The sequence below is a fragment of the Girardinichthys multiradiatus genome, chromosome 6 (genome assembly GCF_021462225.1).
Source record: "Girardinichthys multiradiatus isolate DD_20200921_A chromosome 6, DD_fGirMul_XY1, whole genome shotgun sequence".
Lineage (NCBI taxonomy): Eukaryota > Metazoa > Chordata > Actinopteri > Cyprinodontiformes > Goodeidae > Girardinichthys > Girardinichthys multiradiatus.
Window position 1 is genome coordinate 37,788,647 of NC_061799.1, and position 15,573 is coordinate 37,804,219.

The 15,573-nt window shown below is 38.4% G+C and overlaps 1 protein-coding gene across 2 annotated transcripts; it reads left to right on the top strand.

The window, feature by feature from the left end:
- Positions 1 to 478: 478 nt before the first annotated feature.
- Positions 479 to 15,165, top strand: LOC124869859. Of its 2 annotated transcripts, XM_047368024.1 has the most exons (5): positions 479 to 612; positions 8,719 to 9,015; positions 9,104 to 9,370; positions 12,667 to 12,710; positions 13,069 to 15,165. In XM_047368024.1, exons 1-5 carry the CDS (start codon positions 561 to 563, stop codon positions 13,264 to 13,266), a joined length of 858 nt encoding a protein of 285 aa, XP_047223980.1. In that variant the 5' UTR covers positions 479 to 560; the 3' UTR covers positions 13,267 to 15,165. The 2 variants fall into 2 exon arrangements, with proteins under 2 accessions (XP_047223980.1, XP_047223981.1); XM_047368025.1 differs by lacking the exons at positions 12,667 to 12,710; positions 13,069 to 15,165 and adding an exon at positions 9,848 to 9,972.
- The last annotated feature ends 408 nt before the right edge of the window (positions 15,166 to 15,573 follow it).

Below are 15,573 nucleotides of genomic sequence, written 5' to 3' on the forward strand. Positions count from 1 at the left end.
TTACATAGGATGGCTTTCAGCAAATGAAATCATAAAATAAAAACAAAATATTGTATTTATTTTGTTTATCTTTCATATTAAAATATGTTTGATGCTCTGAAAATTGTCAGTGTTACAAAAAAGCAAAAACATCAGTAGGACTTCAAATACTTTTTCACGGTTCTGTACAATTATATGCAACTCAATTTGATTTTGGTAGACTATAATGAGAAGGTTGCCATGAGGGATGGATGAGAGGAACAAGGGTTCTAATAATCCTGGGATGGTTGTTCGTCTTTTTCTGTTTCGCAAGATTCTGTTTGGATCAACTGCAGATTTTGATACACATGTTGCTGTCCTGAATAAACCCTTCACCTTTTATTTACCTTTCCTTAGTGTGATCCTATTTTTACGTTTTGTGGCACACTTGATGGATGTATATATGTATATAATGAAAATATTATATATTACTTCATGGCTGAGATAGGGTATTTTTGTAATACACTCTCTTCGAAATGGGGAAACTGACTAAGTGATAAATGTTTTACTTCCTGATGCCACGTTGCAGTTGAAACAAAGTCATGGCAGTGGTGGTTCTGCTTCTTCTCGTTTCTGTGCTCGATTCGGTTAAAGGTAAAATTTATGCTTTTTATTTTATAAGCTGCTTAACAGTTACTGTGGTAATCTGTAACACTTCATTAACAAACCCGTGGAACAGAAAAACAGCAAAGTAAAGGAGAAGAAAGGTTTTACGTAAACAATTTTAGACATGAGCACGTATGAGAAAAAATGTAAGGCAGGATTCCTGGTAAAATTCAGTTCAATTCAGTTCATGAAACCTTTCATTAATCTGATAGGAACATTATATTAAAAAAATAATTAAGCAAGATCATAATAAAAAAATGTGCTACTGAAATTGTAACTTTAGATTTTAGATCACAGTTGCCATCAGTCATAAATGTGTGTTTGTGCTACGCAATAGATTAATACATTTGAAGGTAGTTAAACATTAACATCTATCAGTTTCCTTAAATTTAGCTCATCATGCCTGAAACACCCTTTCATTTTACCGCTTAAATTTAAAGAGACTAAAAATAAATTAACCACTGGGCTCTGGACTTATTTGATAAGGAAGTAAATCATGTATGCTTCATCAAATTGTTATTTTGTCTATTTTTGTAAATTAAAAAAATCAATACTCACTCTGGCAGACTCTCCGCAGGGCGAATCTCACTAAACAGTTTTAGCTGCAATTTTGATACAGTATGCAGTGACAAGTAGTTTCTTTGTGGCTCAATGTCTTAGTTTTTGGTAAACCTTTAAATGGTACTACATGCCCACTGCTGTTTTAGGAATGGTTGATTTCTGTTGAGTTATTTTTGTTGGGCTTGTATTGAAATCTTAGATTTCTTTTGGACCGCAGGTTGAAGTGATAGCACTATCGTGTCACAGTGAAAAGATCTTGGGCTTGATTTTGGTTTGCATGTTCTTACTGTCAATATGTTGCTTTAGTACATTTAGATGTTTTATTGTCATTATGCCTTTTCCAAAAGGATTCAGTAAAATACAGGTAGCACTTACTGGAGTAAAGGACAAGTGAAACGTTAATGTTTGTGTGCTACGGCTTGTTAGTGGGGGAGTAGGAAGGACACAAAGGAGACAAGAGGTGGTGGTTTTTAATATTTTCTTGAATTATTATATAGTATTGTATGATCTGCTGGAGTAAAGTACAGTGGTTGAAATGAATGACGGCAGATGTGTGTTGGATGTTTTTGGCCCTGCTATGACAGTGAGTCTCATAAATGTGATCAAGGTCAGCGAGCTGGGTTCCAACAATGATCTTTGCGGCCTTGTGGAGATTTCATGGTGTACTTGGGTCGTTCTTTGTGGAGATGCTGAGTTTTTTTGTGCCACTCCTGTCTTGGCAAATACATACTTGCAAAAGAGACCTTTGATCTCAATGTGTTCTTTCCTGGTTAAATCAAGGTTTAATAAAATAAATGAAGAAATTATGCCATGATGCAGCATGTGATGACCCTTTGTACATTAACTGTAGAAAGTGACCGGAAGGTTCTGTAGCAGAACATTTCTCTGCAGCTTCCTCAGGTCAAATGGACTCTGTTGTGTTACTTATGTTATATTAGATATATTTAGCTCAAATTGGTGGTCCTCAGTGATGGTAAGGAAGGAAACTAGAGACCCCTCTCGTAGTCCTAACACTGAATGTTACATTTCTGATATAATATTATAATTTAAATTGAACTGAGGGATCTGTTTATACACAAAGTTTGTCTCATGTTTTTGTTGTGGTCCAGTGACAGGTGACCTGTTCAGGATGCAACCCACCAAGCATACAGGTCCTTCTCAAAATATTAGCATATTGTGATAAAGTTCATTATTTTCCATAATGTCATGATGAAAATTTAACATTCATATATTTTAGATTCATTGCACACTAACTGATTTATTTCAGGTCTTTTATTGTCTTAATACGGATGATTTTAGCATACAGCTCATGAAAACCCAAAATTCCTATCTCACAAAATTAGCATATCATTAAAAGGGTCTCTAAACGAGCTATGAACCTAATCATCTGAATCAACGAGTTAACTCTAAACACCTGCAAAAGATTCCTGAGGCCTTTAAAACTCCCAGCCTGGTTCATCACTCAAAACCCCAATCATGGGTAAGACTGCCGACCTGACTGCTGTCCAGAAGGCCACTATTGACACCCTCAAGCAAGAGGGTAAGACACAGAAAGACATTTCTGAACAAATAGGCTGTTCCCAGAGTGCTGTATCAAGGCACCTCAGTGGGAAGTCTGTGGGAAGGAAAAAGTGTGGCAGAAAACGCTGCACAACGAGAAGAGGTGACCGGATCCTGAGGAAGATTGTGGAGAAGGGCCGATTCCAGACCTTGGGGGACCTGCGGAAGCAGTGGACTGAGTCTGGAGTAGAAACATCCAGAGCCACCGTGCACAGGCGTGTGCAGGAAATGGGCTACAGGTGCCGCATTCCCCAGGTCAAGCCACGTTTGAACCAGAAACAGCGGCAGAAGCGCCAGACCTGGGCTACAGAGAAGCAGCACTGGACTGTTGCTCAGTGGTCCAAAGTACTTTTTTCGGATGAAAGCAAATTCTGCATGTCATTCGGAAATCAAGGTGCCAGAGTCTGGAGGAAGACTGGGGAGAAGGAAATGCCAAAATACCAGAAGTCCAGTGTCAAGTACCCACAGTCAGTGATGGTCTGGGGTGCCGTGTCAGCTGCTGGTGTTGGTCCACTGTGTTTTATCAAGGGCAGGGTCAATGCAGCTAGCTATCAGGAGATTTTGGAGCACTTCATGCTTCCATCTGCTGAAAAGCTTTATGGAGATGAAGATTTCATTTTTCAGCACGACCTGGCACCTGCTCACAGTGCCAAAACCACTGGTAAATGGTTTACTGACCATGGTATCACTGTGCTCAATTGGCCTGCCAACTCTCCTGACCTGAACCCCATAGAGAATCTGTGGGATATTGTGAAGAGAACGTTGAGAGACTCAAGACCCAACACTCTGGATGAGCTAAAGGCCGCTATCGAAGCATCCTGGGCCTCCATAAGACCTCAGCAGTGCCACAGGCTGATTGCCTCCATGCCACGCCGCATTGAAGCAGTCATTTCTGCCAAAGGATTCCCGACCAAGTATTGAGTGCATAACTGTACATGATTATTTGAAGGTTGACGTTTTTTGTATTAAAAACACTTTTCTTTTATTGGTCGGATGAAATATGCTAATTTTGTGAGATAGGAATTTTGGGTTTTCATGAGCTGTATGCCAAAATCATCCATATTAAGACAATAAAAGACCTGAAATATTTCAGTTAGTGTGCAATGAATCTAAAATATATGAATGTTAAATTTTCATCATTACATTATGGAAAATAATGAACTTTATCACAATATGCTAATATTTTGAGAAGGACCTGTACATTGCTTTGATAGAAGTTGAAGCAGGATAAGGTCATAAAACAACATTTCCCTGAACCCTATAAACTGTAGGGCAGTATAATGTTAATGGATCATTTGAAAATGGAAAGAGTATGGAATGACTACAAACCTATCAAAAAATGTCATTTTAATTGAGTGGACTCTCAAAGAGAGCATGAATCAGAAAAGCAGCCAAGAGGCCTGCAATAACCCTGGTGGAGATGCAAAGATTCACAGTTCAAGTAGATGAAGTGTTGTCAGTATTATTCTTAGTTAAGCACTACACAAATTAGGTCTTTATGGATGAGTAGAAATAACTGAGAAGGCTCACCTGATGTCTGACACAATCCATGTAGGGGTCACAGCAAACACGTGAAAGAAGGTGCTCTAGTCCCATGAGCCTGAAATTGATCTTGGCCTACATGAAAAATGTTATATGTGGTAAAAAAATAAAAAATGTAATATGGCACCACATTGTGAAGACCACACTGTGGCGATGGCAGCGGGGCATGTTTATTTATATAGTACATTTCAGTAGCAAGACAATTCAAAGTGCTGTACATGAAAAAAAAAAAGAAAAAGAGACATAATAGGAAAAGTTCATTGCAGTGGCATAAAGGTGATTAAAAAATTAAAGAGAATAAAAAGGAATAATTAAAAAGATGATAATTATAAAAAAAAAAATCATAATAAATTGCTTAAAAAGAAAACGAGGATGCAGGCGTCTAGGGGGCTGACGACGAGGATGCAGGCGTCTAGGGGGCCTGCGATGAGGCCAGAGGAACCCACGAAGTGAGATGCCAGGAGGTCTGCGGCGCTTTCTGAATCGCGGCGGAGACCTTGGCCCAGCGTCCGGCCTGGACCCAAGCAGGAACCACAGAGGCTTGGGCCTGGAGACTGGAGACTGGCTGTGGTGTGGCATGCAGTGTGTCAGGCTGTGCTGTGAAGTCAGGCATGAGTTCCATGAGCACCCCCCAGGGGAAACCTAGGAGGTGCTCAAGACCTGGTTGTGTAGGCAGCCCGCCCTCAGGCCCCCCCAGAGCATGGCGAGGAAGTGGAGGCAACCTGCCCACGGGCTCCTCCGGAACATGGCATGGTGCCTGTGGCGGCCGGCTGTGGCCCTGTAGACCCGCGGCGTAAACCTGGTGGCAGCCGGCTGTGGCTCTGACGATCTGGCGGCCGCCTCGAGGAGGGGAGCGAACAGTCCCCCGGGGGAGAGTGGCACTGGAGTATCGAGCCAACCCCTCCCAAGGAACTACGCCTCCAAAATGAAGTGCACAAAGTCCAATTCTTCGGGGAAGCTCCGCAGGTACCCAGTAAAGTCCATCATCCGCAGCCTCATGAGCTCCTGCTGTGGACTCTCCGGTCCGGACTGGACCCACGCTGGAGGAAACAGCTGCAAGGAAGCCGTGGCGGCTGGACTCTTCGTGGAAGCATAGGAGGCGTCCACCCGAACCCTACCGGTGGCGGTCAGAGCTAAACTTACATAAATACCGCAGGGATTCAAGACAAGGATGCGGTAGTGCACAGGGTAGGGAACGCGAGGAACCAACAAAGCATAATGAAACAAGACCAACTAATGTACAGAGAGAGACAAAGGCAAGTACCGTATTTTCCGCACTATAAGGCGCACTGGATTATAAGGCGCACCTTCAATGAATGGCCTATTTTAGAACTTTTTTCATATATGGCGCACCGGATTATACGGCGCATAGAATAGAAGCTACTGCAGTCAAACGTTTGACTGGGGTTGCGTTATGCATCCACTAGATGGAGCTGTGCTAAAGAGAATATCAACAAAACAGTCAGATAAGTCAGTCAGTCAAACTTTATTAATACACTACAAACCAGCGTTCTGATAACTCCATTCACTCTCATGGTAAGGTCTCCTCTACATAGAATTCTATTGAATAGAGCCAACCGCACGTTAGGAATGCATTGGAGTCTATGAAGTTGAAGTTGAAATCAAATGTTAGTTAAAACGTGAAAGGGAACTTTTCCCTGATTCAGTAAACACGTAAAAGAAATAGTTTGATGCACTAAATCAAACGTTAGTACATTCACAATATAGTAGCGTTAACTGTTGAATTCTCTCGCTGCTGCTCTATTCCCATGTTCGACTGCGTAGCTGACAGCCTTGAGTTTGAACTCAGCATCGTAAGCGTGTCTCTTGAAAGGTGCCATTTTGGGGTTGTTATACACACACAAGTGGTGTTGGACTAGGAGTAAGCACAGTACAGGTGTTTACCGCTATTACTTCGGCGACACCCCTGACTACGGTAGCCGTAATGCTGCAAGCGGTGCGGCTTTGTATTTTACCAGTCGTACTGAAACATTTTGACAGAGCGCCGTGTACAACCAGTATGGATCAACCAATTAACCAATTGATCCATATATAAGGCGCTCCGGATTACAAGGCGCACTGTCATTTTTTGAGAAACTTAATGGTTTTTAAGTGCGCCTTATAGTGCGGAAAATACGGTAATCAAAGGAACTAAGAACAAGTGAGACAAAGAGGCAGGAAGGCAGAGGGAACAGGTGAACCTAATAAAACTGAGACATGAGGAAAAGGACTAATTAACAAAACAGTGAAACAGACCTGAACGAAAACTATAGACCAAGATAAATAAAACATTGAATCAAGAATAAACATGAATTAAAAAGGAAACTGAGAAGTTAGAGGTAACCACCACCTAAGACCTAAGGACAAAACAAGGAAACCATAAAGAAACCCAGACTAGAAAAGTAAACAAACCTAACCCAACACTGATAGAACAAGCTGAGAATAAAGCAGATGAAATGAGGACAAACAAAGATGTAAACAGTAACTAAAGCTGACCTAACTAGAACTAAACCTAAGGGACTAAACTAGGAGAGGGAACAAAATGCTTAACATAAATAAACACAGAGAATCCAAGGGAGATACAGAACTATAATAATGACAGACATAAAGAAACTATTCTAAGTGAAACAACTAAGCAAAGAGTAAACAACAAAGTCACAAACAAAGTCCAAAAAATGTCACACTCTGACACTGGGGTCAGACCTTTATATTAATATCTCTGAAAGACAGCAGAATAACAAAAAGTAATAAGTGTTGGGGTCACACCTGCCATTTTGGTCAGGTAAACGAGTCTACTGCGCATCTCAGCATTTGTCAAAGCAACTGACGTCACAGCTCAACAGGCATCAAAACTCTGACGTCATCAGAACTTATAAAAAGCAGAGGAAACAAACTTTTCCTCTACACTGGCCATTCCCGGAAGAGGTTGAAAGCTGGAAATCTGTCTGATACAAGAAGATCAGAAGATTCAAATCTGATCAAAGACTGTTAGACGCAACCCAAGCGCATGTGAAACCCACAGGTTTTATTTCCAAGGAGACAAGTTTCCTCCTTGTTTTTCATTCAACTGCAACTGTTCCTCATATTTTCCCCGTTTTTGATGGAGGGGAGAAGTATAGTTAAAATGGACACGTGACCCTCTGGTTACCCCCTTTTTTCTTCGGACCCACGACTCATCCTCCAGCCAGTGAAGAGAAGAAATCGATGTCAAAGTAATTTCTGGGCAGGGTGAGGTATAGTTAAGGTGAATTAGGATCACCATTAGTTAATCCAAGGAATTAACTTGTTGCCGGCGATATTGATTGAAGTGTTTGAAGTGTTTTGATTTGCTGTCTGTCTACCATGGAAGCGTAACAAGCGATTGTGCTAAAGTTGGATGCGTTCGTCTTGCTGATTGCTAATCAGCCAGGAGTTAAAGCTGAACTTTTGAAGTTTTTCATTCGAAACAGACTGCAGTCTGGACCCCGTATTCTGGCCACTCCATTGTTCATTTCATCCTCAGCTTCTGCATTAGTTTATGACCCCTTGTTCGAGATTTGGGGCTATCAGCTGCTAGTGGCTAGATAGCCGCTGCCGAAACACACACACGGAGAAAGGTTTCACAGCGTAGTGGTTTTTGATCATCTTCCTAGGTTAATCCAAATTGTTTTTATTCTCATTTGTCCATAAACTGCTGGTTTGATCTCCATCTACCCTCCAACAAACATCCTTATTTTTTAATATTAGTGTACATCTTTTTGTATAATAGTGCATGTTTATTTAGGTGAACGTTGTTGGACCAGAATAGTTTGACTGTAAGAGGGACTATTGGTTTAATACATTTTTTATATAGATAAAGCAACAGTGTTTGTGATCATTTGTGTAAGAGTGATTATCTGTCAAGATGAGGTTAACGTTCCACTATTCAGTAAAGCTGTTTTTAACACAGTGACATTTGACATGGTCTTGGTTAATAGTATCAATTATTAATGATAATTAACTAATTGTAATTATTAAGCGCTGTTAGCCCAATAATCACACCACCAGATGGTGTCTCTGATCTTTATTCGTAAGAAATGATTTTTGGTTAGAATTGATTTCTTCTGTATATTATTATTTTGAATAATAATTTTTGATAAATGCTCATAATAAATAATCATAAATCTTACATAAGGTATTATATGGATAACAGCTGTACAAACAATGATATTTTAACACTATATGCTATCCATAAAACACGTGTATAAATAATGAAATGTTTGGATTGATTGTTTCTGTTTCCATTCTAATTGACCGGGAGAACCTGTGGAGCTCTGCGGGTTTGGGAGCTAACAGTGCTACCCTCCTCTCTGCTCTGCAATGTTAAAATTAATTTCAGGATATTCCATAGACTGACCATGAATATATTATTTATTTCATCATCAAAATATAACTAAATTAGTTTTTTTTCAGGTTCTGACCTTAGATATGTGGCGCCTGGATCGGACCTGCGGCTGGATGTAAACCAATTTCTAGTTGGCGCCAACGATGATTTAATTTGGAAATTTAATATCACTCTTAACATTGTAAAATTCAAATCTTCCAGTGGCACTATATTGCACAAAACGTATAAAGATAGAGCTGAGTTTTTTGCACAAAACTACTCTTTGCTATTAAGAAATGTGCAACACAGTGACAGTGGAGACTATAAGGCAGTAGCAAGTGGAGAGGAAGACATCACTGTAGCTGAATACACAGTCAGAGTCCAAGGTAAGTTTCTTCTTGTTTGTTTCCTGTTTTGAAATGATTGCTAAATGTTTTTATAGTTTTAAAATCAATCACACCTTCTCTTTCTCAGACCGAGTGTCTGCAGTGAACCTAACAGTGACCCCAAATGACCCCAGCTTCTGTAACTTCACCGCGACGTGTATAACGGTGGATTCTCTAATTAGTGGAACTTTTCAATGTGTCAACCAAACCTGCCATTTACTAAAGCAAACAGACTTGAAGAACTCCTCCATGTTAGTCTACGTAGATGAAGGCTCCATCATCTGTAACCATAGCAACCATGTGAGCTGGGAACAGGATGCAGAGGCTGTTGAATTTCTCTGTGAGAAAAAAACTGGTAAGATTTAAAGAAAATAGTCTAGTACTTTTTAACTGAAAGTGTTGGGCAGTTAGATATTTTACATAAAAACCTCAAGTAATTCAGCATAACTATGTGTGGCTAACACTAACAGTTTCCCTAACCTTAACCTGCATATTAATAGTATGTTATTTCACACCACAGCTTTAAGCAATGTGACTACTGACCTGTATACATTATCTTTGTGGGTATATTCAATAGATAATCAGGATTTTTTTTGTTTTACAGTCCGTATTTTAAATAGTCCTTATGTTTATGATATTAGTCACACTGATCATTTAAAGCACTTCTACACTGAGCTACACTGAGCATTTTTCTCTAACTTTAGCAGCTATTTTTAATCTGGGCTGTCAGACATTTCAGAATTTTAAATCCTGTTTGCACCAAGGTTGTAAAACAGAAAGTAAACTTAACTAAAGTATCTCTAAAATGTTTTTAAAAAAAATCTTTCTACAGTCCCCAACACAGCCGTCAAAGCTGGGATATCAGCTGCAGTGGTAGCTGTTTTAGTGGGATGTATCTTTATGCTGTACAAATGTAAGTATCTCTTAATTTTCCACTTCTAATGAATTTGTTGACTCTAAGAAGTATGTTGTACATTGTATTTCCAAACCTGTTATGTTCAGTTTAGTCGTTAAGTGAATATAGAACACCATGAACCTGCAGTTAAACACACAATGATTCATCCCCTGTCAGATTTAGGTTTAAACTAATCTTTGAATTTGACCAAGATGTCTTGTTTTGACTGGAAGCTACATTAATCTTTTGGAGTGGTTAATTAGGGTAATGGCAAGGAGGCCTTCCAACCTCAAAGACTTGGGGCTCATCGCCAAAGATAAATCATCAGAATACAAGTGGAAACATGCAAAACGTTGGTCTGAAGAAGAGTTTTATTGCTGTAATGTCAATAAAAATTGCTCCATTGATTATTGACAAAGCGAATAATTTCTTTTTGACATGGTGTTTCTCATAAAATGTAAAGAAAAATAGGTCATTTATTTTTAACTGATTATTATTTTTGATCTTGTTAGAGATTTCTGTCTCATAACCAGAAACATCAGAAACAAACTGTCTGGTTGAATATAAATAGTTTTAAACCAAAATCTGACAGAGGTATGAATAATATTTGGCATTAAGTGTCAGAATGTGTGTTTGTGCCTTAATTGATTTATTAACACATAATGCTTAATAACAATTGAAATAGATCAAAATCACTTTGACTGCAAAAAGGGATGAGTTTTTCTTTTCTTCAGCAAAGCATATTTAGTTTAAAAACCAGGTTAGTTTGTTAAAAAGTGTTTAAGGTATGTACATGCTTAAATGTACATTTGTGTATTTACTTTAATTTCTAAGGCTATTAGCCTGCTAGTCTTTTTATGATTGCCAGGTGAGGATATAAAAGCTATAAAGGATTTTGGCCTGTGGGCAATGCAGAGGTTTAAAGTTAAAACTGATTTACAAGACAGAGTAAGTAAAAAAAAGATTAAGACACAATAATCTGTTTAAATAGATTAAAGCATTAGCCCCTCTAGTTCATTGGTTATTTCTCCTCCCTGCTTCTGGTTTTGCTTGTCATTGGATCTTTATGTTTTTCATGCTCAGTCTGTCCATGACTGTTTGTCATGCCATGTGTGGTCTACCTGCTCCATGTTAGTAACTGCGCTCACACTCCATGTTCCTACGTCTCCTGTAAGTCACCTGTTCAGTCACCAAACTCACCATGCGGCTTTGATGCTCCAGCTTGCACGTTGGTTTTGCTTAACACCCCCGTAATATGACAATAACATACTATTAAATCTATCAAAACATCATAAAAGGTCACTATATATCTTATTTTACTTTATTCCTTTTACAAGTTTTCATTTAGCTTAGCTCATTACAGTTAGATTTATTTTCATGCATTAACTGTATAAAGTGGAAAAGTGGAAAAATCCTCCAGGAACAAAAGCAAAAGTTGCTGCAGTGCATAGATAATATGGATGGAACATTGATCTCTAACAGGAATGAATAAAGAATACAGAAGTTACAGTAAATCCTTCAGCTTGAATGTAACTTCATAATGACGATCATTAATGTAATGTTTCCAGTAAGGAGAAGGAAGTCAAGAAAAACGTTATGTGAGAGCCGCAGCTTAGACACCTAATAGACTGGCACCCTAGGCAGAGATTTAAAAACACTCAGTCGTGAGCCCAGTCTGCCTATATTTTCACCACGCCAGAGAGTGACTGCTTGAGACGATTACTGAAATTCAAAAACATATAATTCTGGCAGACTTGAGAACAATGTTGGATTATTTGCTGTGTACGCATATGGGTTGGTTTAATCCAACTCGCCACAGTTTGATTTGCAAATAAAAGTCACTTCACCTCAACATGATCTCTTCCACTGGGTGGTTTACTGTGAACAGGGAAGATAGATCACCTTTTTAATTGATGTGCAAACTCACACAGGTGTCTGTTGCTCTTCCCCACTCATAGAAAACAAGGTGGAGCCACATGTTTTCTTGCATGAGAAACTTTTTCTTCTTCTGTGGTTGTCTTGACTGTCTACCTATGGTAGACCTATCAGTCTCTGCTGTAGCGTGAACTTTGTTGTGCTCTTGTCCTTCTGCTGTAGGTTGGGCTGCTCCTTTCCTTAAAGCCGATATTCCGTTTATTTCCATTATCCTTTAGGAAAACATTACTAAACATGTAACCCATGTTTCCTGCATAGAAAAGGAAAGTAGGAACACTCATTCCAGACCTTTGTGTTGGAAACAAACTGCCATGCAGTTATTAAACATATTCTTGTTAGCGAGGTCTCTCTTGTCAAGATGCCCTGTTTTCTTTTTACTGCAGCAGATAGTGGTGTTCTGTAGGTCCAAGTTGTTCAACATCATCCATGTATGGTAGTCTATTTCTGTTTTAGTGGGGCGTATCACCAAAGCCGGTTTTTCAGAGATCTGTTTTAAAATTACTTAAATGCTTTGAAAAACAATTTAAAGGCCAGTTGTGATTTTTCTAAGTTTCAAAATTTTGACATTATGAGTGTAATTTGCTTTCAAATATTGAATTTTTACTATGCTTCCTGTATTTGTAAAAAAATGCAAAATAATCCATTCTGCAACAAGACAATAACAAAAAAGCACCAAACAAAGCAAATAAATTTTGCTGTTATCTATAATTTGGCCTTTAAATGAATTAGTTTTTTAAAGTGCTGTCAGACTTGAGTTTAAAAGAAAATAAGAGTTTAATCACTTCAAGCCAAACAACCTTTATTCTTTGACTGACCTGCAGGTAAAAGAAAGAGGAGATCAAATACAGGGCATGGCATTTCTGAGGTAAGCAGTATGTTCTTCATTAAAAGAAAAACTCTCCCTGTTTGCTTGTCAAACTTATCAGACAATTAGAAAAGTGTGAAAGTCGGAACTATCTCTTGAGAACAAAGTGAATTTCAGTTTAAGACAACAAACAACCTTTTTTCTACACAAACAGTTTACAGCAAATGCACCATAAAAAAAAAAAAAGGTTTAGGTCTATTAAATAAACCATCTAAAATCACCTGCTTCTCACTTTTTTTTTTTTTTACTGTTTTTCTATCATAATACATTCATATAAACATTTAGTTTTCCTCTGACATGTCTGCTCTCACAGAATGTAACAATGACATTTTTTTTCCTCTTTAAATTTTATTTCTAGGATAAGCCAAACCACAATCTGTATGAAAGTCCTACAGATGCTGCTATAACATCGACTTATGCTATGGTGCACTTTGGTAATCCTGATGAGCAGCGTAATGACACCAGTACCCACCAGCCCACCCAGCCTGAAACAATTTATGCACAAGTGAACAGAGCCACCAAGTCCAACTCCCAACCTGCTGCAGCCAATGGATGACAAAGAAAGACAAATTAATTGTAAAGATCTAAAATGGACAATTCAATTCTGTTTTATTTTATATTCACATGTACAGTGTATGTAATTACAAAGCTATTTTCTAACTGAACTAAATTGTTCATGTGTATTTCACGGGAATACCGGAGGTTTATTATCTGAATATTTGCATGAAATTAGTTGAACTGCTGAAGTATGCAGAATTTACCCTGCATACAAGTCTGCTGTAGTAGTGGTAAAAATCTAATTATGTCAAAGCTTTTTCTCACGCTCAGTTACTGATCTTCTGCATCCTGTCCTTGATGCAGTTGCATGCATCACCACAAGAGGTCAAACAGACCAGAAGAAGAAACAGATGGGAGACTCAGTACCAGAGTGAGAACAGTTTAGAAAGGTCTGAGGACAGAGACAACTGAGGGAATCTAAACTGACACACAGAAGCACAGAAACCAGACAACAGCACAAACACAAAACAGAACCAACATGAAAGTGACTCAGATACAAACCCAAAGGGAGTCAGGCTCAGTTCTCCACTCCACAGTTTGTTCTGTGCCTGTTTTGTATATTAAAACACACCATCTGCTGCCACTTTGTCTGCCTGCCTCACTGCCTTTGGGTTCTCAACAAAACCATGACATGAGCAGACCAATTTGTTTTTCTCAAGAGTCAAAGAAAAAATCAGCAACTGCAGATGTGATAATAGTATTAAAATGGTCATCAGAAAACGACAGAAGATTGATCTTTCATAGAGAGAAGAAAGACAGACTTTTAAAACTACTTATGTTGAGACTTAGATTGGCATGAACTGAGGTGGCAACAGCATGATCAGAAGAAATCACCGGTGGATTCAAGAGCTTTTGATGAAAAACTAAAATATACAGAGACAGGACCGGTGTGTGGTATGGTGGAAAACCCTTAGTGAGACAGAACGATACCCCAGCCTGGTTGATTGTGAGTATTTTAGGTCCATGCTTCCATCCTGACAACAAGAGCATGACCAGCAGATTCACAGGCTTCATGTTTTCAACTGAAGAAGAGTCAACTTGGTTTATTGCAGAATCTCCCAAATTAATCATGCAGTTTTCTGTGTGTGGTTTTATTTTGATATTTTCATTTGTAATTTCATTGTATTATTATTTTTTTTTTTTTATCATGCTGGATATTTTTCTTTTTTCTGAATGTTTTTTTGTTTTCATGATCGATGTAAAACAAAGTTTGAAAAAAACAATTCACAAGCCTTCTTGAAAAAGTATTTTAATATTTTGTTTATTTAATCCATACTGGTAAATTTTCTGTCCTAACCCCGAGCTCTAATTTTCACCAGCTAGACCGCAAGATAACGATGCTCCAATAAACAGACTTCTCTTTCTTTTTGCTGATTTATTCAAGAATGGCCTCTGACCATTGCCTTATCTTTGACCATCATAAAACTGAAATATACAAAACATGGCATTAGCTAACTAACATTGTGAATTAACCAGTTACATGCTTACTGCAAGCTAAAATAAACGATCTCACAAATAACTTAAATGTACAAATTATCACACCACTGTTACATGAAGCTGATGTCTGACTTCAATTCCAATGTTTCCCTCTGAGGACTGCAGCACATTAAGGAGAAAAATGTTCTGCAGGTTCTTTGATTGATGTAGTAGTTTTAAACCACTAAAAAAATAAAATAATTATGTTAGGAGATTCAATTTGTGTGCTCATGCCAAGGTGTATGAAGTGTATTATTACCAAGTGAGGTGTAGTACCTAATTGTCACCGCTGTGAGGCGTAAGTTAAAGAGGTCAGGGACACACGTGTTGTCACGTTATTTTTCTTCTGTTGAGATGTAATTCAAGAGAGATGTCCACTGTTAATGAAACTAAATAAATATGCCACAGAGGCTAAAGAGGACCACTGCCTCCGTCAAATTATTCCTCCAAGTTCAGCACCAGTGAAGCTGCAGTGCTCAACAAATTATCCCAATGTATCCTTCAAAGCATGTGTCTCTATCCTTTGTCCGACGTTTTTATCAAACTGAATGAATGGATCAAACAACATGCTGATGGTTTATTTGTTTATAACTCATAAATGGTGGGAGTTCTTAGTTTTATTGTGTTTAACGAACAGGGAAAGCTAAACCTAATAGATAGTAAAACAAAGAGAGGACAAAATCTTGACACACACATTTGAATTTCCACAGATAGATGTGTTTTTTACTATTTTTTAAGAGAGACATTTAAAAGAATACTAGTATATCAGAAAAGCTTATCAGATAATGCAGCTAAGTTATTTCTGTATTAATTTTTTTCCCCTCCCATA